The sequence below is a fragment of the Meriones unguiculatus genome, chromosome 2 (assembly GCF_030254825.1).
Source record: "Meriones unguiculatus strain TT.TT164.6M chromosome 2, Bangor_MerUng_6.1, whole genome shotgun sequence".
In the NCBI taxonomy this organism is placed as follows: domain Eukaryota; kingdom Metazoa; phylum Chordata; class Mammalia; order Rodentia; family Muridae; genus Meriones; species Meriones unguiculatus.
The window spans coordinates 129,554,679-129,576,285 of record NC_083350.1 but is presented as its reverse complement, the minus strand read 5'-3'; the positions used below and the strand labels follow the sequence as shown (position 1 = coordinate 129,576,285).

The 21,607-nt window shown below is 44.7% G+C and overlaps 1 protein-coding gene across 1 annotated transcript in view; it reads right to left on the bottom strand.

Annotated features, from left to right (window-relative positions):
* Positions 1-18,346, bottom strand: part of Wif1 (WNT inhibitory factor 1) — a 59,857-nt gene extending 41,511 nt beyond the window's left edge. The window contains exons 1-2 of the mRNA XM_021637863.2: positions 17,864-18,346; positions 17,281-17,420 (exon numbers count right to left, since the gene is read on the bottom strand). Coding sequence (XP_021493538.1) covers positions 17,281-17,420; positions 17,864-18,011 — 288 coding nt within the window. The 5' untranslated portion in view covers positions 18,012-18,346. The remainder of the gene's footprint in view (positions 1-17,280; positions 17,421-17,863) is intronic.
* Positions 18,347-21,607: the final 3,261 nt, after the last annotated feature.

Sequence of the window (21,607 nt, the reverse complement as noted above, 5' to 3'; positions counted from 1 at the left end):
CCCCCTACAGCATGACAGCCTTACTGGGTTAAGCTTGCCATTTCCGAGCAGAAATACGGGCATACACCAACAACCTCTAGGAGAAACTGGAAAGCATCTTGTAGAGGATTCTATTTTTTTATTGTAATTTTTATCTTCACAATTTATTCATTATATATCCAGATTGAAGTCCCCTCCCTCAGCTCCCCATCCCTTTCCCCTAGTCCACTGAAAGCGGGAGTTCTCCACTGTTGCCATCTGCCCATAGCTTGTTAAGTCTCATCAGGACTGCCTGGATCCTCTTCCTCTGTGGCCTGGCAAGGCTGCACCACCAGGGGCAAGTGATCAAAGAACAGACAACTGAGTTCATGATAGAGGCAGCCCCTGCTCCCCATAGAGGATTCTTTTAATGCCATAAAAGAATACATAAAAGTAACATCTCCTTCATAATTCTGCTGGAAGTGTATGGAGGAGCCATTGTCAGTTCCGTGGTAAAGCATATACCAAAAGCCTGTGTATAGATCTGGAGGGTCTGACTTAGAAATTCCACTTCTGACATTTAGTCTTAAGGAAGTAATCTCAATATGGAAAAAGTTGTACATACCACGCTGTTCTTCACCCTGTTTTTTTTTTTTTTAATTGTAGTGTATTTACTTTACATCCCAAGGGTGCCCCCTCCCTCCTCTCCTCCAGCCCCCCCCTTCCTTCATGATGCTATTTACAATAGTGAAATGTTATGTATTATATAGACAGGAGAAGGCTTAAATATGCAATGGGATGTTGTATAACCATTTAAAAATCAAGTTTACAAGACATGTAGGTAAATACGTAGGAAAGTGTTGTACTATCCTTAAGCAACAAATGGAGAAACGGACCTGCTACTTGGTTAGAAAAATGGTGCTCAGATAAGCACCGACATATTAGCATTTTCCTAGGTGAGTCACCCACATGTGCTTTCCTTCCTCCGTCTTCTTTCTCTTTTTCTGTATTTTGCAGAAGCTTTTAGCAAACACAGTAGTTTGGAGAAAAGTAATGAAGAAAAACCTATCAGGGTTCATGAAAAAAAAATGTTATACCCAGGAAGTGAAGGATGGTATTCTAATGAGGTCCTGTTTCTTTTCCTGGTGAGTGATGGGTTTTGCAAGTTATAATTATTACAAGGACAAGTGGAGATCTGAAAGCCTCTGTTTGTAACAGAAAGACAAATCGCAGAGTTCTTAGTCCTTTGCAAAGAGCCAAGGCGGGAATGAATATGAGTGTCTATAAAGAAGGCACAACTTGGGGGAAGTTTTAAAGGACAGATAGTAATAATAAAGCTCTTCTGTCTTCTTGTGTTAGAGTTCAGCACCTACAGCCACCTCATCAGTCAAACTGAAGGAGTGGAGGCACGCTCACACAGGACATAAACATTGTCTGGATAGCACTTAGTAGATTCTGTAGGCCAACAGTGTCCTGAAAAGTTACTTCTGCTTTGTTTTCTCACTCCGACAAGTGACTGGACTGTCTGGACTGTTTCTGTTATTGTAATCTGAGTTCAAACACAAGACTAAGAACAATGCAGAAAAGACACTGACTAATAAGAAGTCAGAGGCATTTTAGAAAAAGAAAGAAACCCCCCCCCTATGCGACAGATGAAAAATAAAGGGGAATGCTTGTCTGAGGTCCCAGATAGGGGGTGTGGGAGCTGGGCTCTAAGCCAGGTCTCCTGAGGCAGGCTCAGTGTGACATTCTGAGTTCAGAGAGTAGCAAGCCATTCACTTACAGTGGAATGCAGGCATCCTGCCAGCACACTCCCAGCTTGGGATCTGGCAGCTGATCTCACCCTGGCCCCTCGACTCCCACCTAGCTCTAACAGCTCATTAATACAAAGAGAAGAAAAGACCCCGCTTCCTCAGCGTGGACTATGTGTCAAGTGCTGTGTACACACGATGCAACTGGATTTTGCTGCCCCTGCAAAAAAGTAAATCATTGATTTCATTTTGGTACTTGACTATGAGGAGTTTAAGTTAATCAAAACTTAGCCTTGATCAGCTACTGTGGTCTTTGAATGGCTTATTGTTCAGGGTCTCTAAAGAAATTGAACTAAAAGGAGATCTCTCTCTTTCTCTTTCTTCCTTCTCTCTCTCTCTGAGTGAGTGTGTGTGTGTGTGTGTGTGTGTGTGTGTGTGTTTATGTAGAGAGACAGAGACAGACACAAAGGGAGACAGAAACAGAGACACATCTACACACACACAAGGGGGAAGAAAGAGAGGGAAAGAGAGAGAGATTAAGAGAAATGAACTCACATGAAAACAGAGGCTATCAAGTCCCCAGATATGTAGCTGTGAGGCTGGAGACCTAAAGGAACCCACATTGTCATTTCAGTCTCAAAGACAGCAACTGCAGACCCAGGAAGCAAGAGTGTGTCAGGTTGAAGGAACAACCCCAGGAACGATGAGTCTTGTCCAATTATAAGTAGGCTGTCTTCTTGCTCTGTACAGCCCATCAATGGACTAGATGGGGCCCCCTCAAGGCCAATCTGCTTTGCCGAGTCTATTGATTGAAATGTTACTCTCACTCAGAAACATTCTCAAAGACATTCCCACAATAACGTTGAGCACATATCTAGGCACCGCATTGCCCAGTCCCAGTGACACATAAAATTAAGCATCACACCTCTTTGCTAGTACATCAGGGCCTGGACTAGATGAACTGCTCCTAACGCAGGGTATATGTTTAGAGAGAGGCTCATTCCCCCCGGCTCACACAAGCATCCTGAGTCCCTCCCTTGCCCTCATTTACTTCTGGCCCACAAGCAGATTCCATCACCTCTCTTAACTTGCAGTGTTTTACATTGTGGGGACAACTTTCGACAGTCAAAGAAATACCATTCAAACAAAGCCTTGGGTTATGCAAAGTGTTGCAAGGAATTGAGGGGGAAGATAAAATTCTAAAATAACTAAAATATTGAGTACAAAACCCAGACACATGTGAGTTGTTTCTAGTATATTAATGAAATGGAAATCCACTTGGATTTTCAACTAAAAAATCATTTGATAATTCAAATAATAGTCATCAAATAGGCTTATATTTGTTTTTATTAAAAGGTAAATGCATTTTTGCGCCTATTTTTAAATATTTATTTATTTATACATATGAGTACTCTGTTTGTTTGAATGTATTCCTACATGGCAGAAGAGAGCATCAAATCCCTTTATAGATGGTTGTGAGCCACCATGTGGTTGCTGGGAATTGAACTCAGGACCTCCGCAAGAACCACAGTGCTCTTAACTGCTGAGCCATCTCTCTAGCCCGGTAAAAGCATTTTTAAAAGTAGGGTTTCATGTAGCTCAGTCTTGCTTCCAATTCAACATGTAACTGAAGGTGACCTTGAACTTACGATTCCCCTGCCTCTAGAATCTGGCATATAGACATGGGCCACCTTGCCTGGTTTATGAAGTTCTGGAGACTGAACCTAGGCCTTTCTCTAAGCAAGACAATTACTACATTGCCAGCAGACAAATGCATTGCTATAAAACCACAATCACAATTTTTTTGTGTGTCATACACAGAGTACAACTATTAAAGATTAGGTTTGAATTATTTTCCTTTGGGCCTAAACGCCATTTAGGATCAATCATCAGTTATTTGTATTTAGATATCTAACATTTCATGGGTGTGTGGTAAAAACTAGTCATTGAGAGGGCGGAAAGAACTTATTGAGATAACATACATGAAAGCAAAGTTAGTTTAAACTATCACAGAATAAGAACTGGGAGGTGTCTATCAGAATCAACAGGAGGCCAGTAGAACCTCTTCGTTTGAGAGGAGTGTATCAAATTATACTGCCTAGATTTATGAGTGAGCGCTTCCTCAGGTCCCACACAGCATGGGCCATGCAAGAATAATGCCCTGTGCTCAAGGCTGCAGATATTCAAAAAGCCAGGGAAGTTCATTACTCAATAAAAAAGAAATCTTCAGAATCAACAACAGTCCTCCACTCTGTAGCTGAGTACATCATACATTTAATTGGCTTCTGCACCAGATCTCTCTCAGGTGGTTTGAACTGACTTTTGAAGATTTGTTGGAGGGCTCGGGGTTCAGCTGATAGAGTGTTTTCCTAGCATGCATGATGCTGCTGAGCTTGGGTCCAGCTTTACACAAAGCCAGGTTCATACATTATAATCCTGGCACTTGGAAGGTGGAGACAGGGGGATCAGAAATTCAGCTATAGTTTGAGTTCAAGGCCAGCCTGAGTTACACAGGACCCTGTCTCAAAAATCAAAATTATTTGAATGAACAAGTTGTGCTAGGTTTATAGGATGGTGATGGAAAGCTGAAATAATGCATACATACGTATCACACGGCACGTGACTGCCAGGTTCAAACCCATGCCTCTGCAGGTGACCAGTGTGTGACCTAGGGAAAATGACACAATTTCCCTGGACCCCATGTTTCTCTTGCATTGAATGTAAAGAGATAAAAATAAAACTTCCAACCCATAGAACAGATTGAAGTGTTGAGAGAAACAACCCCGAAAGATTGCTTACCTCACAGCTAACACTCAATGGATGCCAATTGTTATGATGATAGCATTAACTCATATGAAATCACTGTCTCTGACATCCTGCCCAGAAAGATGGCTTGGAGGCTAATGGCACTCACTGCCAAGCCTGACAGTCTGGGTACAATTCCCAGGCCCCACGCTGTGGAAGAAGAAAATTGGCTCCTGAGAGTTGTACTCTGACCACCACCCCCGAGGTGGGGCTTTGCCCCTCCCCCACCCCATATAACAAACACAAAACAGAACAAAGGTAATCAAAGTTTTAAATTGATTTTGACACTCTAAAAATGGCAAACTCAAGTAAATCATCAGGCAAGTTGTGAGAGTCTCTTCTGATAGTGTCTTGTCAGGGTGCTCACTTAAAACCATGCCTCACGGGAAACACCACATATGGGTGCAATATTCTGCCCAAATAATAAAAAACAATGATCCAGGAAACGAATGACTTCTGAGAGCATGGTGGCAATTTCATCATGGATTTGGACTATCTGATTGTACATCCTAGCTCTGCTAGCTGTGGCCTCAGGAGTGTGATCTAGCCCGTGGAACTTACTTGACATTTTGTCAAGTGGGGATAATAATATGGGTTTACAGGAGGTGAATTAGATAATACCAAGACTGATGCTAACCCACTTTCTTCTGTTTGTATCCCCTCTCTTTTCTTCCATAGCCCCTCCTCCTTCTCTTAAAGGGCTTATTTACTTTTATTTTGTGTGTATGAATGTTTTGTATACGGATATGTCTGTGTGCCACGTGGTGCGCGTGGAGGCCAGAAGACAGCATCAGAGTCCCTGGGACCGCAGTTACAGATGGTTCTGAGCTGCCATGTGGCTGCTGGGAATCCAACCTGGTGTCCTCTGGAGAAACCAGCTGGTGTTCTTAACCACTGAGCCATCTCTCCATCACCCCAACCCTTCTTCTTTCTCACATAAATATTACAGAGCAAAAGATGGGGTCTACACAGGCATCCAAGCAGTGTCCTAACTAGGATCTGGTACTTCTGGTTGCTTGCATGGGAGCATGAGGCATGTGTGGGAAGCTAAAAAATGTTATGCAGTTGCCTGGAAGATGAAGACAGAGATCACTGAAGGGCTTCAAGGCCTGGCACTAGTGCTGGCAATTGACATCTATGGGGACCTGAGTTGCAGGAGCAGTGTCTAAGGTACCAGGAGACAAAGCTCAATGTCAAACCACAGAAAGGGGTAGACTCCTCATTTTCTCACAGAATGGCCAGTTGCCCTGTGGCCCCAAGGCCTATCAAGAAGCTAGCCTAGCTTGCCTTGCTACAGGATTACTGCTTAAAGAGGATGGACAGATTGCCTAGGCCTAGGAAGCAACCTGGCACTACAGCAAGGGGTCAAAACATCTCCATCCAGGATGGGCTTTGTGGAACCATGGTACCTATCAGATCATTGATGGGGAAGAAGTGGAATAAATGAAATAACTTGAGGGCATAAACTCAATGGGATTCTCTAAATCAGTGGTTCTCAATGCTGTGACCCTGTAATGCGGTTCCTCAGGTTGTGGTGATCCCCAATCATAAAATTATTTTTTGTTGCTACTTCATAACTATAATCTTGTTATAGTTAGGAATTGCAATGTAAGTGTCTGTGTTTTCTGATGGTGTTAGGTGACCCCTGTGAAAGAGTCATTTAACCCTTGAAAGGGTCATGACCCACAGGTTGAGAAATGCTGCTGTGGAAACTGGAGTCGTTCAGGTTGTCCCAGAAAGACAGACTGCAGCTCTTTATGAAAAGCAACTGTGAGTGACACAGCAAAACTTTGAAAAGCCCTGTCTTCGTGAGAGCCCTCGCATTGGGCTTGTTTCATCTGAGACTAAGCGCATAGCTCTCTGACACTGTGGCGTAAGGTTGGAGGGGTCTTCTACTCTTCCAGATACTGGATGGCTCCTCCTAATCATCAAGCCAGAACAGGCAAAGCAAACATCAAATGCACAAGGAACGATAATCTTAAGCTTGACTCCTCCCTCAATCTGAGCACTGTCTAAACAAACAAACAAACAAAAAAAGTCACTATTCTGTAATGAAACCATTCCTGTCTTTATTGATAGCGAGTTCTTGAATATATCATGAGCTATGATGATGGTGGCAGCAAAAATTTGAGAAAGTCTTCCAACACACTAAAGGTGTTAAAGAGCTACTCAAATGAGTCACACACAGTGTAACACTCAAAGGGGTCCAATAGACAGAAGGCACCTGAGCCTCGGAAAATGTTGGGGTAGAAAATTACCACAAGAACTAAGGGCATATTGCTTTAAATGATAACAACATAAATACAATCTTCAGTTCTAACCAGCTTCTACATGGAAATAGAAGTTAATATTAATATTAACTAATTAATATTAATATCAACAATATTAATTAACAATATAACTAATGTTAATGAACAATTAATGAATAACTAACAAATATTGATTAATGAATAAAATTAAAGTGAATTTTAAATGGCGGGACTCAAATCACTTCCCCAAGTACTGTAAAGCAAACACGGGGTATTCTGTAAGTCTGCAGGGGGCCATCTGGTTATCACCAAGAGAAAATGATCTCCCCTGGAGTTAGCTTCAGAGGCAGGTCCTCCTAGTGGCACAGCCCTTGCCAACGTTGGAATGGCCCTCGGAAACAAAGCACCACACGGGGTCTGTCCAGGCTCATCTTTGGCTTTGACAAACGGGCTTATCATGAGTAGTTTAAGGTGGCTTGCCTAAGAGAGCTCTGCCACCGTAGTCATATATCCAAGTCCAAAACTTCATAGCAAGTGGAAGGCAGAATCCACCAGGCTCAAGGACATACAAGTGACGAAGCCAGCCATTTCCACGCGGTATCTCACGGTTGGATGAAACTCATGATGCAACCCTGAAGACCACCAGGAATGTCATGCTCACTCCACTCTCTCACTCTACCAGGCCAGTGCTCTCTTCCCAGTACTTTCACTGTGCCTTGCTCATCCCACAAAGTACAAAGAGTTTAATAGTGTGTTGCTGTTGTCTTTAGATCATATCTGTTTCCATACTTTACTGTGAACTCAATGAGAGAAAGTTTTATATCCAATTCACGCCAGTCTTTTTAGCGTTGGTCATAAGCTTTGGCATTAAGTAGGACCTTAATAAGTATTGAACTGTGGTCAAAAGGGAGGGCAAGAAAAGACAGGGAGGAGTCAACCTTCAGAACTTGGTATTTCTGTCATTCACACCATAGTCTTAGCTCTAGATTCAAATTTTCAAGTGTCTGCCAGACTTTGCATCTGGTGTGAAATATACCCACAATTTCCAAACAAAATCCGTTTGTCTTTGCACCTCAGCTCCTCTAACTACTCAGCTACCCACCAGCCACGTGAAGTTATCTTCTCTTCCCTTCTTCACATTCACCCCACGTTCAGTTAGACACACTGACAGAGAAGGACAGGACTCTGCCCCTCTCTCCACTGCCTACCCGGATTTTGACCTTCTTATTTTCTGTCATGGCTTATCAAATAATTTCCAAAATGGCCCCGAGTCTTCGGTCAGACTTCCATCTGTCACACATCAGCCCTTGCTAAGACACCACACTATTTTCTTTTAAATTTCCAATGGCTCCCCATTCGTCGGCTACAAGATAATGTCAGCTCTGGCATACAAATAACTATCATAACCGTTCCTCAGCTTACCATTGTTTAGACCCCCATTCCTCAGTTTCCATGCTCTAAGCTCCAGCCATTCATAAGGATTGCCGTTCTGCAGACACACCAATGATTCTCATGTTTGCGTACCTTCCTGTGGGTGCTTCATCGTAGCTGAAGTGGCCCCCTGACAACCCTTGCCTGGACCCCTCCCTGCCTACTCTACCTTTCCAGATGCCACTCACATCTTACCTGCTGAGTCATGTCATCTCTAGAATGTAAATGCTTGAAAATGTACCTGAACAGCAGCAAAATCTGTTGGGGTTATGCTATCATAGCGCCTTCCTTAGGACATCTGTGGAAACCACAGCTGGCCCATCTGGAGTTCTCTGCTAATAAGGTGAAAGAGCGTTCTCTAAACAGGGATAGCTTTGCGCCAGAGGATAAAGCATGAGAAGCAAAGTGGGGGTTGGATTTCAGCCCCAACTGACCTCTTTGATTAGATTCCCAAGTGCAAGGAAACATTTTATCCATGTTGACCCTGAGCACATAGCAGCATTGCTACGATTGCCTCAGAAATGTCAGTGTCTTTCCTCTCTTGAAGGCAGTTGTGCCAGTAAAATGTGTTTCCTGTACTTAGAAGAAACATTAATGTGTTCTTTAAATTGTTGATTTTTGGAATGAATAGACACTTAAAAAATTATCAGAGAAGTTATGAGGAAGGTCTCTGGAACACAAAAGAAATGTTTTTACAGTCCTTATATGCAGAAGCATTCTTAGCTGTATGCTCTTGAGTAAGTATCTTGACTTCTTTAGAAGACCAGAAGAGCAAAGGCGCCTAGCAGTAACGCTTTGAAAGTCAAAGTTCCCCCATGGGCTCCTGTGTTTGAACACTTAGTCTCCACCTGGTGGTGCTGTTTCCGGAGCTTGCAGAGCACTTGGAAGTGTGGGCCAGCTAGCACAAGTGGGTTCCTGGTGGTGAGCTTTGAAGGTGGTATTTTCTTAGGGTGCAGCTCTATTCCTGTGTTTCAGATGTTCTCAGATGGGAAGGGCTTTGGTCACCAGAAACTCCATTAGGCCTTCTGAGCCATGAGACAAAACCAAGCCTTCTTCCCTATGCTTCTCCAGGTATTGTATTATATTGATGAAAATAGTCACTAGTACAGTATGTTAGGGGTTTTGTGAGGATCCGGTAAGAGGTGATTCATAAAAGGTTCACAAGAGTACGAGACAGGAGATGTGGTGAGTAGGAATTGGCTTCTCTCTCTCTGGTTGCTGAGAATGAACCTGGGACCTTGTGGCTGCTAGGCAAGCACTCTGCCTAAGCTACCATCTCGGCCACTATTGACTATTATTATTGACTCAGCTCCAGTCCTCACCCCTAAACTGTTTTGTCTCAGACCGTACCACACAGCTGCCCCTGTGAGACTTTACTCAGGAGTTGGGTTTTAAATGTGGCCTGACCATTTCCAAGATTCTTTCATCAAATTCATCCATTGTGCCGGTTGGAGTAGGAATGGCCCCATAGGCTCATAATTTGAATGCTTGGTCATTAGGAAGTGGTGCTACTTGACAGGGACTAGGAGGTGTGGCCTTTTGGAGCAGCTGTGGCCTTGTTGTAGGAAGTGTGTCCACGTGGGTGGGCTTTGCCAAGCCCGATGTCCTCTCTTACTGCTGCCTGTGGATCTGGATGTAGAACTCTTGGCTCCTTCTCCAGTATCATGTCTGCTTGTGTGCTGTCATGTTCCCGCCATGAGGATAATGGACTAAGCCCCTCAAACTGTAAGGCAGCCCCGATAAGATGCTTCTCTTTATAAGAGTTGCTGTGTGACCTCCTTAGCCCAGTACCACACAGCCTGGATGGAGAGCAAGCCTGAGATGACCCCTGCCCAGTGCAACATGGCACAAGTGGTATAGCACTCCTGATACGACCCCATGTACAAAATGAGCGAGTAAGTGGTGGAAAGATGGAAGAGAAAGAGGAGAAGGAGGATGAGCGCACAGTGAAGAGGTAGAACTGGAGACTCGAGGGTAGAGAGTAGCTGGGGATGCTACCTAAGGCCATGGTGAGGTCCTGATGAGAGCTGTGACCAAGGGCCATGTCCGGTTCCCCGGCCCTGCAGCAGTGGGGGGATCTGTTATCACCAAAGACCAGGCTGGTGTCTCTGGGCTGGGCTTCTACCTGGGACCATGTTGATGTCTGAGGGCTGTGCAGAGCTGACCCCACACATCATCTGGCATCATGGAGAGCTGGCCACATTCCTTGCCAGCTGTAGCAGTTGGGAGGGCACCCTTACCCTTGCCCAGGAAGCAGAGTAGAGCTGGCCCTGGTTGTGGGATTTTCAGGGTTTGCGTGTGGGAGAGCTGGTGGGCTGACCAGCTCAGGCACCACCCAGGCTTTGACTTGGCCCACCCCAACACCTACCCCATCTTATGGAACTGCTGGAGGACGTGAGGGGGCCGGTCCTGCAGATTCCAAAGCTGCAGGATCTCCATGACTCAGGACACCAACAGGATAGCTTAGAGGATTCCCGGTGAGGATCTAGTATGGATAGTGTAGCAGAAGTCAGAGGCGCTGAGCCAGACCGAATGCTCATGGTGATGAACATTCACAAGTAAAGAAATATGAACAAAAGGTTATACTGTGGGACACACTGTGACACACTACAGCTTCCACACGAGACTTTTTTTTTTCCTTTTGCAGGGGAGGAAGGTGGGAATGAATGGACAGGGAGATGAGTGGAACACTGACTGACCTCAGGGAATTAACTCATACAGCTTAGAAAGCCTCATTCCTCCTTAGCCAGAAAAGAGGCAGATGTGCTCTTGGCCATGCCTGGGTTCTAACCTTACCTGAGTTGTGGGATAGATTTGTGGATATTTGCTTCCCCAGCTGAGCTCATTGCGTTCTGGTGCCCTGTGTCTAGCTCTGTGGTTGTTGTTTGTGGCGCTTGAGTCAGAGGGAGAGGCTAAACGGGAGAACAACACCCATTCTTCAGGTCCCTGGGCGTGGAGCCATGTTACTCTCCTGGCACTTGAGTGAGCTAGCTAAACCACCACAGTCGGCGAGGCCCTGACTGTGAGGCATCCTCCGGAACTCGGACCACAGAGAGTCGCCGGCACGCAAGCCAGCTCCCCCAAGGTTGTTTCCTCAAAAGTTCCCTCTGAGTTATCAGGGCAGGTGGAACGAGCTTAACCTAAAACAAAAGACCTCTCTGCCTCACCATGGGCATTTAAACTACCTTTACTTGTGCAAGCAAATTCAAAGCAGGACTAAGCAGAAAGGACATCAGTTTAGTATTTGTTTACGTGACTTTACACTGCCGTGGAAGCGAGACACAACAGAGTTTACGTTGATGCCATGTAGACCTCTAGAGAACCAGATGTGGCTTGCAAGGTACCTTGTAACTCATCCCCTCTAAGCTATGCGGCCCCTCCCCCCTCTTCTGGCACAAGTTTGAGAAGCTAACTGCTGTTTTCTATCAGCCGATGCAACAGATGGCTGGCATATGCCTGCTTTGCTCAACGAAACGGGCTCTGCAGTTACTCTTTGATCCCAAGTGGCAGGTCCACAACACAGCGTAAAAGGCCAGGGCAGAGCAGAACTTAACACTAAAGGTTTAAAGCCGTCCTTTTGAGATGTGTACCTCCCTTAAAAAAAAAAAAAAAAAAAAAAAATTCGTGCCGGCGGTATGTAAACATATTCACATTTCCTTCTTGAAACTGCGGGACAGGGGTCAGAACACAAGGTCTTTCCCTCGTTTGGCGATGTAAAGGCACACTAGAGTTTGAAGGGAGTACCGAAGTAGGAAGCCGCTGCGTTGGAGGAAGCTACTCAAACCATCCTAAGTCCGTTAGGGGGAGATGGAGGGATTTAAACAATAGCTTTATCACAACCGTGGGCTTGCAGAGGGGTGGGGCAAGGGCCTTTGAAGACCTCGAGGTTGCTCTTGAATAAAAAGTCACCTCCCTGCTGCCATGCTTTGTTTTCTGGCAAGGGGAAAGCCCGCTTTACTGAGCATCCTGCATCCTTGGGAGGCAGCCACTCCAGCGGGAGACTGCAAACTGCAGCTGAAACTAATGGAGCCGGTGTTGCATCATCTCAACTCCGCCTTGGGAGCAGCGGCCCTCTGGCATGCTGCAGCACTTGACTACTTGACTGATGGAGTCAGACCATCTAGTTGGTGCTACTGGAATGTTCCTGTACAATCATTCTGTGTCTTAAAAAAAAAAAATTAGCCAACACCTGAGTTGGCTGTCGAGCAATGGCCCGGGTTTCGTTCCTATCCCTTTTAGTGGTGCTTTCCTCTTTTCATAGCTGAAGTTGGGTGTGACTGCCTGAACTCATTTACAAAGCAAGTCCAGGCAAGGATTTCCTGTTTTCTGTGTACTTTAGCCATTATTTTAAGCAGATTTCAATGGGTTCAAGACTGGCTTTAGTTGAGAGGGAACTAATGGGGCTCACTAATTCGTTCATCATTAATGCTGCATGGAAGAAGTACTTCTTTTGATACACTGCGACTTCACCGTATTTATGGTCTGTTCCTGTCGCTTTGGGTGGCGCAGGGGACTAACCCCAAAACTTTGCACCAGGTTCTTGCCTACTGAATTACTTATCTAGCCCAGTATTTTCTATTCTTGTGGCCATGCATAGCAACAGAGGAGGAGCCTGGGGAGGTGGCTTAGCACGTAAGAGCATTTGCTGAACAAGCATGAGGGCCTGAACATGATGCATGTAAAAAGCCAGGGGTAGTTGTGTGTGTTAGGTGGGGACAAGCATTGCTAGGGCAGACTGGCTATCAGTCTAGTTCCGGGTTCTATGAGAGACCATGTCTCAGGGGAATAAAGTGAAGAAAGTAGAGGGTGACGGGACACCCAATGTCCTCTGGCTTTCACCCATGAGCCCATGTGGGCACACAGCATAGGCACTTAATAAATAAAACCACAAGGGAACATGTTTCTGCAGTCTGGCCTGATAAATTCAAGTCTTCTAAAATATAGGCACCCACAGGACAGCAGACAGCAGAAAATACTATGAAAACAAAGCTATGCTGCTGCCTTCGAATGCCTGTATGAGCTATACAGACTCTGTTTCACCAAAAGCTTTCTCTAAGATCCAGACATGCTGGCCCTGATGGCTAGAGCTTTTCTCTGTAATGCAGGTGATAGATTTGGAGCTCTCGTGGGCTGGTTGTCTTCACCCAAAAAATTTCTAGTCCACGGACAGCAATTTCGCCCCAGGCCTTGTCATCCAACTAAGAAATTCAGACTTTCGGCCATAAAAATAATGGAAAGTCAATGCTGGTGGATTAGCATGAATCTGTCAACCTAGCCCCCCTCACACACACACCAAAAAAAGAAAGATAAAAGAAAGAGAAAAAGAACAAGAAAAGACTAGAAAGAAAAAAGCAACATAAAAATAGATGCATCCCAAAATAATAATGAATAAACAATAATCCTCATTAGCTAAGTTCTAGATCCATAACGCCCTAATACTTCTGCAGGTAATAGGCTATGTTCTCATTAAAAGAACAAGTCCTTCTCAGCCTCATGCATGAAGATCTACTCATAGGAGCTACGTCAATAAAACATTTGGCCTTGTGCCAAATTTGTTCATGTGGAACTCAGCATCAATGTCCTAGAGTTCAGATTGGTCTAACAAAACCTCCCATTAAAAGTTTTACTTGAAAGCCTTGGGGTTTAGGAAGTGTTATTTTCCAAATAAAATGTTTAATTAGCGCCTAATTTAGAAAACCGAAACGGTTGTTTATGGTCTCTGCCTGTCTCAAATTTAGAAAATACGAATAAGGCACAGACTCACTGAAAAATAACAACTGTTAAACAGTTGTACACAGCAGTGAAGGGTCTTTCCCCTTCGTGACTACAAAGCCTTTAAGCCCAAGCCCTTTTCAATGGAAACTCTTCTCAGCTGAAAGCCTTTAGAAAAGGCAGGCTAGAAAATGAGTGTGCTATATAAAGAGAAAGATTCCTACCCACCCAACCAACCAAAAGAAGAAAGGAAATCCAGGTAGGACGATTTCAGGCAGGGAAGGAGTCCGTAAAAGCAGGGTTTTGAGGATCTCAGAAGATGGTGAGACCACATGAGCATTAGTGAGATCTTGGTCTCCATGGATGATTGCCCATGAAAACATCACTGATGCTGCCATTTTCTTGAGCGGTAAGTAGCATAGGAACGATGTGGGATAATAGATATTGATCAAGTATTTGTAACTTAGAACATCACACGATTCTGAACTCGTCCAATACGTGTTTAAACTCATCCATTCCTGCACATCTAATATAAAATTAGCTTTTAGATGAGAGACCAACACACGCTCACAACTGGGATAACGAGAGGTCACAGTACCTCTATGACCAGTGCTCATGCCTTAAAAGATTGGAGGCTGATCAAACGGATTCTCCTGCAACCGCCAACCTGCTTGTAATGGAATCAAACAAAATGTACTATTATCACAGGCTAATTTGTTATTAAAAAAAAAAAGAAAGAAAGAAAGACAAAACAATTCCTGTGGCCTCAAATGATGTCTAGAATATCCATTACTTCATCCTATACTGCCATGATCTCTGAACCTCCAAAGTGACTTTTCGGCCAAACTTGTGTAACAGTTGTTCATAGCAATTTTCTTAATATTTGTTTCTGGAAATAAAATATCCCACTGAAAAGGCTGCATTTGAGTCTTCCTCCTCCACCGGCTGCAAGTCTCCTGCATACATCAGACCTAAGCGTGCCCAATCCCCACACACCAAAAACACTTGCAGAAGATGTGACCAATTCTCTACAGGAAAATAATGCTCACTCGAACTTCTCTGAAGTTCCTTGAACTTTTCTGAAGTTGAGCGTGGGATATGGCTCATAACATTTTTGATGACTGGACTCAAAATTTACTAGAAATGGGTTATTCCTTATTTCTTTTACTAGGTCTTGTATCTTTAAAAAAAAAAAAACAAAAACACAACAACAACAACTTTGTCCACATGTTGCTAAAACAGCTAAGGCTTAAAATTTAATCAATCAGATATGTTTCATTTCTGCAGTGTTGAAATGTCTAAGTGTTTGATATCATTTGGATTAAATAACTAGATGCTGGGGTGAACTTCTCATTTTTCATGTTTTGATAAGGTTTGGCTTTAGCTATGCATGCCTTTCAAAATATTTAATTGATATTGAAGTCATTACTTTTTCCTATCTTCAAATCTCCTTGGCATTAAAGGTAAGGTGCTGGAATCACACTATTTTAGGGAGCAAAATTAGTTACATTTAAGTAAGATTTAAAACCACATTTCTTTTGGCATTGTGAGTTCTACCTAGACTACCCTCAGATTGCATGGAATGACCTGAGTCATCTCTCCACAGAGAGCGAAGTAACTTGCTTGAGCTGATAATATTGTTCTACTTAAAGAGATAAGCCATACATTTAATCAACACCTAAGCAGGAGAAAATCTAATACTAGAGACTTCATCTTTAGCTAGTTCTACCATTTCCTCTAAGCCCCCACAAGACAGCTCTGAGATTGCTGACTACACAAATCTGTTTTCTATTCAGTGAGCGGCCAATATTTGCGAACATGCACTGTTAAAAAGCAATAGAGAAGACAGCATGGAATTGAAGCCTTCGCTTTTAATGCCTTAAAACATGCATGTGCATTTTGTGTGTGTGTGTGTGTGTGTGTGTGTGTGTGTGTGTATGTGTATGTATTTGTACGTTGGGGAGCTTGGCAGTTTCTACCATTCTACAATGATGCAACCCTTTCACCTGTTGGGGTAAAGGCTGAACTATTTTCTCATGCTTTTGGCGGATCCATTATTATTATGAAAAAGTATCTTTAAAATATAGACTGTTGAGAGCAATAGCAAGTGGTCAACCACCAAAAAACAGATTTGGTGAAAGAGAAGGAAACCATTCATTCAAGGAGGCCAGCTATTCATTACTGATTTCACAATATACCGAACTGAATTGCACATAAAATATCTATGAGGAGAGAACTGGTGGCAGGGAAAAGAACAACAGAGGCTCCAATGAACTTCCCTATGCAATGGGGCCATCGAATGTTTGACCTAGATCTACCAAACACCAGCTAACAAAAATGCATAGCAATGAGAACACTAAAGTCTGGGTATGATCTATTTTTAAAAGATTTTTTTTTTTTAAATAGAACATGCTTGTGGATAAAAAGCCAGCTGAAACGGCCATGCCTGCACTGTAATAGGCAATTACTGGGAACCAAAGTGGTTTCCTGATTTAGCACAGTTGCTTTTCATACAATGTTTTCTTGATTACATTCCACTTGAGAATGGCTATTTAAGTAATCTTAGAATTAAGAAAACCTGAAAATATGCAGTTAATTATAATTACAATGGTTATTAGGGTAGACACATTTTTTTATCAACTAATGAGCAGAATTTATTACTTACCACTTGTCCTCTAGACAATTGTGCCACAAAAAATGAAGTCACACATTCTATTCTTCCCAAATAAGAGGACATTAATACTATCATGAAGATGATGTATAAACAGTAGCACACAAAGGTGCTTACATGTTAAGTACTAAAGGGAATGGCTCATTAGCATAGATTTTTCTTTCTTTTTTTCCAGAGGAAAGCATTTTGAGTGGCCACTTTAAAAAAATCAGTAATCTTTATTCTTCAGGGTTTTTATATTCCTTTTGAGTCTCTGAACGTCTCTACCAGAAATTTATAACATTCACAACACTCAACATATCAGCCTTTTAAAATGCGTGTCAAGAATACAAAGCTTATTTTGTTGTAAAGTACAGATAATGTCACAAATGATTATCACTTGGTATAGAAAGTCTTAATACTCTGTTGTTTTTTTTAATATCAATGATTACCGAAGCACAGTGATATGAATATTTAGGGCTTTTATATTCAAAACCTCAACACAGAAAAATCTTATTAAAATGGTGATTGTAGGCACATCGTTCTTTAGATTCTTCCATCTATTTGGCAACTTTAAATACGCTGGAAGTTAATTTCTTATTTGCTTCGGCAACCAGACAAGAACTTGCCTAAGACTGTAAATGGTACTACATCACATAGCATTATTATAGACTGGAAATCCCAAAAGAGGGATTTTCTCCGCCTCTCTGTTATCAGAACTCACCTGTCCTGCAGCCTGCCAGGTGAAATTCATGGAGTGGATATTAACAGGAATGGCTGGCATTCTCTGCTGGGCTTTCCTGAAATCATGCGTAAAGGGGGCCATTTTCCCCTCCGAGACAATCAGAATATCTTCTTCAAATCCTGTTGTGTAAATAAACAAAGCTATCAAGCTAGATGCACGTGGAAGGAACGGGCATTTCATGCAGAAAGCAAAACCCGAGAGAACCAGCGGAGGTCCCTGCCTTACAGAAAGCACCTGCCTGCGGTACCAACAACACGGCCGGAGTCACCTCTCCTCCCTTCGTCCTTAGAACCGAGCTTGCTGGCACAAAGTAGAGCTGACCGGGCTAAAGCTAGGTTCCTGCAACAGCTCTGCAGTCAGGACCAGCAACAGCAGGGTTGGCAAGTCGGCTTTTGCTTTTTTTTTTTTTTTTTTTTAAAGAAACTCATAAGCTTCCAAATGGAAAATACTGATTTTGAAAGGAGGACGCAATCACCCTCGAAGTTTTAAAACTCCCTCGGTCTCCGTGCCTCTGCTCTAAAGGAGAGACTGAGGACCGGCTGAGAAGGTGCAGACGCCTTACCTATAAGCACCCTGGCCTGATGGGCGTCAATCCACAGGTACAGGCTCTCCTCGGGCGGCTGCCCGGCGTCCGCTCGCAGCAGGAGCAGGCAAGGTAGGATGCTCCAGAACTTGAGCGCGAAAGCAGAGAAAGCACCTCTCCGAGCCATGCTGCCCAGGATCTCCTCGCCGGTGGGGCAGCTCCTGCCGCAGCGACCCAACCTGGGCTGCTTGTGAAGTTTGCGCCCTGGCTGCAGGCGGCGGGGCTGGAGCTGGTCCCACTTAACCGGCTGGGCGTGCAAGTCTTCAGTCTCCGGGACGAGTGAGCCCGGGGGAGAGCGGGAGAGGAGGGGGTGGATGCGCGGCCGCGCAGAAGGAGGGAACCTGGGGGGGGGGGGAGGGGGGGACCGCGGAGACACGAGGCTGGCGGAGCTGGCGATGCCAGCGCGTCCCGCAGCGCCGGCGGCTGGAGGCTCACGCGCGGGAGGGAGGAACCGCTGGGAACGGCTGGCACCGGCGAGCGCGGAGAGCGGCCGGCGAGGCGCTGGCGGCCGCCACTAGGGGGCGCGGTCGGGCCGCGGGGGCGGGGCCGCGGGAGAGCTCGCTCGCTGCCTGAGCCAGGTGAATGGAGCCTTAGGTGATGGGGACACGATCGAGACACGCACCCAGAGGGACTTCTGGGGCGTCCCTCGATCCCCCTGCCGCCGGGAGAGGGAAATGTGGGGGTGGCGGGGATGCGGAGACCGGAAAGGGCTGGGCTCGACCGGGGGTCAAAGATTCAGCCCGGGGCTAACTGACCGCACGCAGTCCACCTTTGCTTTCAGACTGCGTCTCTGGGTGCCTGTCTGCAAACTCCGTCTCGTCGAGCTGACGGTTTGCACCCCCGGGGGAAGTTAAAAACGAGACTCCACGGGTTTGGCGGGGCTACTGCAGGCGCTGGTCCTCCCAGGGCGTTCGTTTCTGCACTGGACAGACACCCAACAGGTGGCGCGGTTTGTCTTCTCGACAACCCAGGTGCACCCAGAATACGTCCTTAGGTCCCAGATGATACCTGTAGCCGCACTCCCCACCCTCCCCGCCCCATGAGGACAGAACTCCCCTAAAAGAAATGGTTTTGAAAATAATAAATTGGAGGCGCGTGTCCAGTCCCTGAAATCTTAGGAGCCTGTGGACAAGACCAAGGGCCTTGTGGGAAGAGCGTTTAGCTGGCAGCGGCTTCCAGCGTTGCCCACGGCGGGGGGTAATGACCCCTTGAAGGTGCAGAGAAAGCGGGATCAAACCGATTTTCAAAAAACAGAGAAAGTTTTCAAACGCAGGAAAAGCTTTGTTTTGTTTGTTTGTTTGTTTGCTTGCTTGCTTGCTTTTTGGCGCCCACTGGCTTTTCAACAAATGCCCGCAAGGATCTAGGCTCTGGAGCTGGGCTGCTGAGCCGCTCAGTCCTTTGCAGAGCAAAGGGTTTCTCGGCAGGGAAAAGCAAACCTACTACAGACGCAAGTCGGACTCCGATGTGCACGCGTTCGACAAACGTTAGGTTATTCTGTAAAGGGGGCGGGGGGCGGGGAGAATGCTACACTGAGGACTTCCATTGTGACTGTGAACTCCACACGGAGCTTCATTTTTAAAGTACTTTCGGTGTTTATTCCCTTTCGGGTCTTCTGGTAGCTATTGTTACTAGCCTGGATTTACTGATGGGGAACTAAAGCTTTGAAAAGTCCAGTAAGTCGACGGCCGATCTTCAGCTGGTGAGTGACAAGGGTCAGAATTCAAATCACAGTGGACCACGATCGCTCTGACTGCAAAGCCCTTTCCCGCAAGGATTGCTCATTGTTGTGAGCAAGTCAGTTAGGACGTTTGCCTCAATTTACAGCTACTCTTCCTTTAAAGGAAAACATTTAAACCAGTTGTGGTGGCACACGCTGTAATCTGAGCACTAAAGAAGTCGAGGTAGGGGCATAAGGAGCTCATGGTTAATACTAATCTACCTACGGAGTTGGAAGCCAGTCTGGGCTGCCTGGGACCCTATCCCAAAGCACGAAAGATCTGTCCCCAGCACTTTATCTTACTTTATTGCTACAATGAATATTCATTTGTACAATGTTTTACTACATTAGGCGAACTCACAACCCTTTCATATCGCAAAGCCAGCGTCAGTCAGTTACAGGTGATAATTTCGCAACACAAGACCTTTTCTCTGACTTGGAGTGTGGGATTTTCGTTGAAGATTTTTCTCCCCTCGTACTGCTCAGACCTCTATGGCTCTTGGTGCAAGGACGCCCTCTACAGGCTGTTCCTGTCAACTACTAGCTGAGAAGTTGAAAAAAGGAATAAATCCTCTCACTCCTCCTTGGAGTGAGGATTTTCTGCCTTTGGTGTTGAAACAGCAGTCTATCTTGCTATGAGGACATTCCCTCGAGCCTTTTGAAAATTGTTTTGCTTGCTGTGGTGGCAAATGCCTGTCATCCCAGAACAGAAGCTAAAGCCGGATGGTTTCAGTGAAAATGAGGCCACCCTAAACTACTAGGGAATTCAAGTCCAGCTTGGGCTACAGAGAAAGTAGCCTATCCCATGTCATCATCATCGTCAACAGTCGTCATCGTTGTCGTCGTCAGCAGCAGCAGCAACAACAACTGTTTTTTTTTTTCTGTTTATTTCTCCTCCAGCAGGAGACATTATATTGTATCTAATTTCAGAGGTATAAAAAATGTTTTTCAAAATTATTGGTGCAAGGGAGATGTCTAAGCAGATGAGAGTCAAGCTCAAAGAACTGAGCTCACATCCCTGGCAAAAATTAAAAAGCTGGTCGAGGTAGTGTGCTCCCATAACCCCAGTGCTGAGGCATTGAGGCAGGAGGATGCCTGGGGCTTATTGGCTGCTAGCCTCGCTCTGGGTTTAGTGAGAATTCCTGCCTCAGGGAATAGAGTGAAAAATGATACAGAAGGTTAGCTGATGTCCTCCTCTGTCCTCTGAGCATGAGTTACACATGTGTACATGAATACACACACACACTTGAATCTAAGCCAGGCATGGTGGCACATGTCCCCTTGTGGTTTCAGCCCTCTGGAGCCTAAGGAGGAGGAGCCAGAGTTTATGGCTAGCTTGGGCTTTGAAGCAAAATCCTGACTCAGAGGGGGGAAAAAATCTGCGATTGGATAACTTTTGGGTTTTAAGAAAGAAGGAACATACTTTGTGATAGTATATAAAGTCAGCTATTTTTTTAACAGTAATAGGATTTACCTTTATAGGAAATTCATCCAAGAAGTGAATCCTCCTCCCTTTTAAATCAAGGATAAATCAAGTAGGTTTTTCATATAGAGTACATGTGTCTTTAAATTTTTCTAGTAAAAAAATCTGATCATATGGCATGATGAATGTTTGCTCTAAAGTACTAGGAGTAGTCCTGGTGTTTACCTTGCAGATTCTCCCGTATATTTTCCGGTGTGGCGTTCTTCCTTTCCTTGTGTGATTCAGCCTTATCATATATGTTTGCAGCCTCCTTTGTTTATTCATTAATTTATTCACTCGTTCGAAAAGATTTACTAAATGTCCACTGCTTGACAGACACTGCCCTAGAGCAGGAAGGCCAGAACTTGACCCCAGCCCTCAGAGCACCAGAGTCACGTTACTGACAGGCATTGCGCCGCCATGATACAGAGCAGAGTACAGCAGCTCCTAACAAAACTTCAAAGAAGAAATCTGGCATCCGGAGTTCCAAACATTGTTTCATTTATCATTCATCCAAAACATTCTTAGGGTTTAATATGTACAC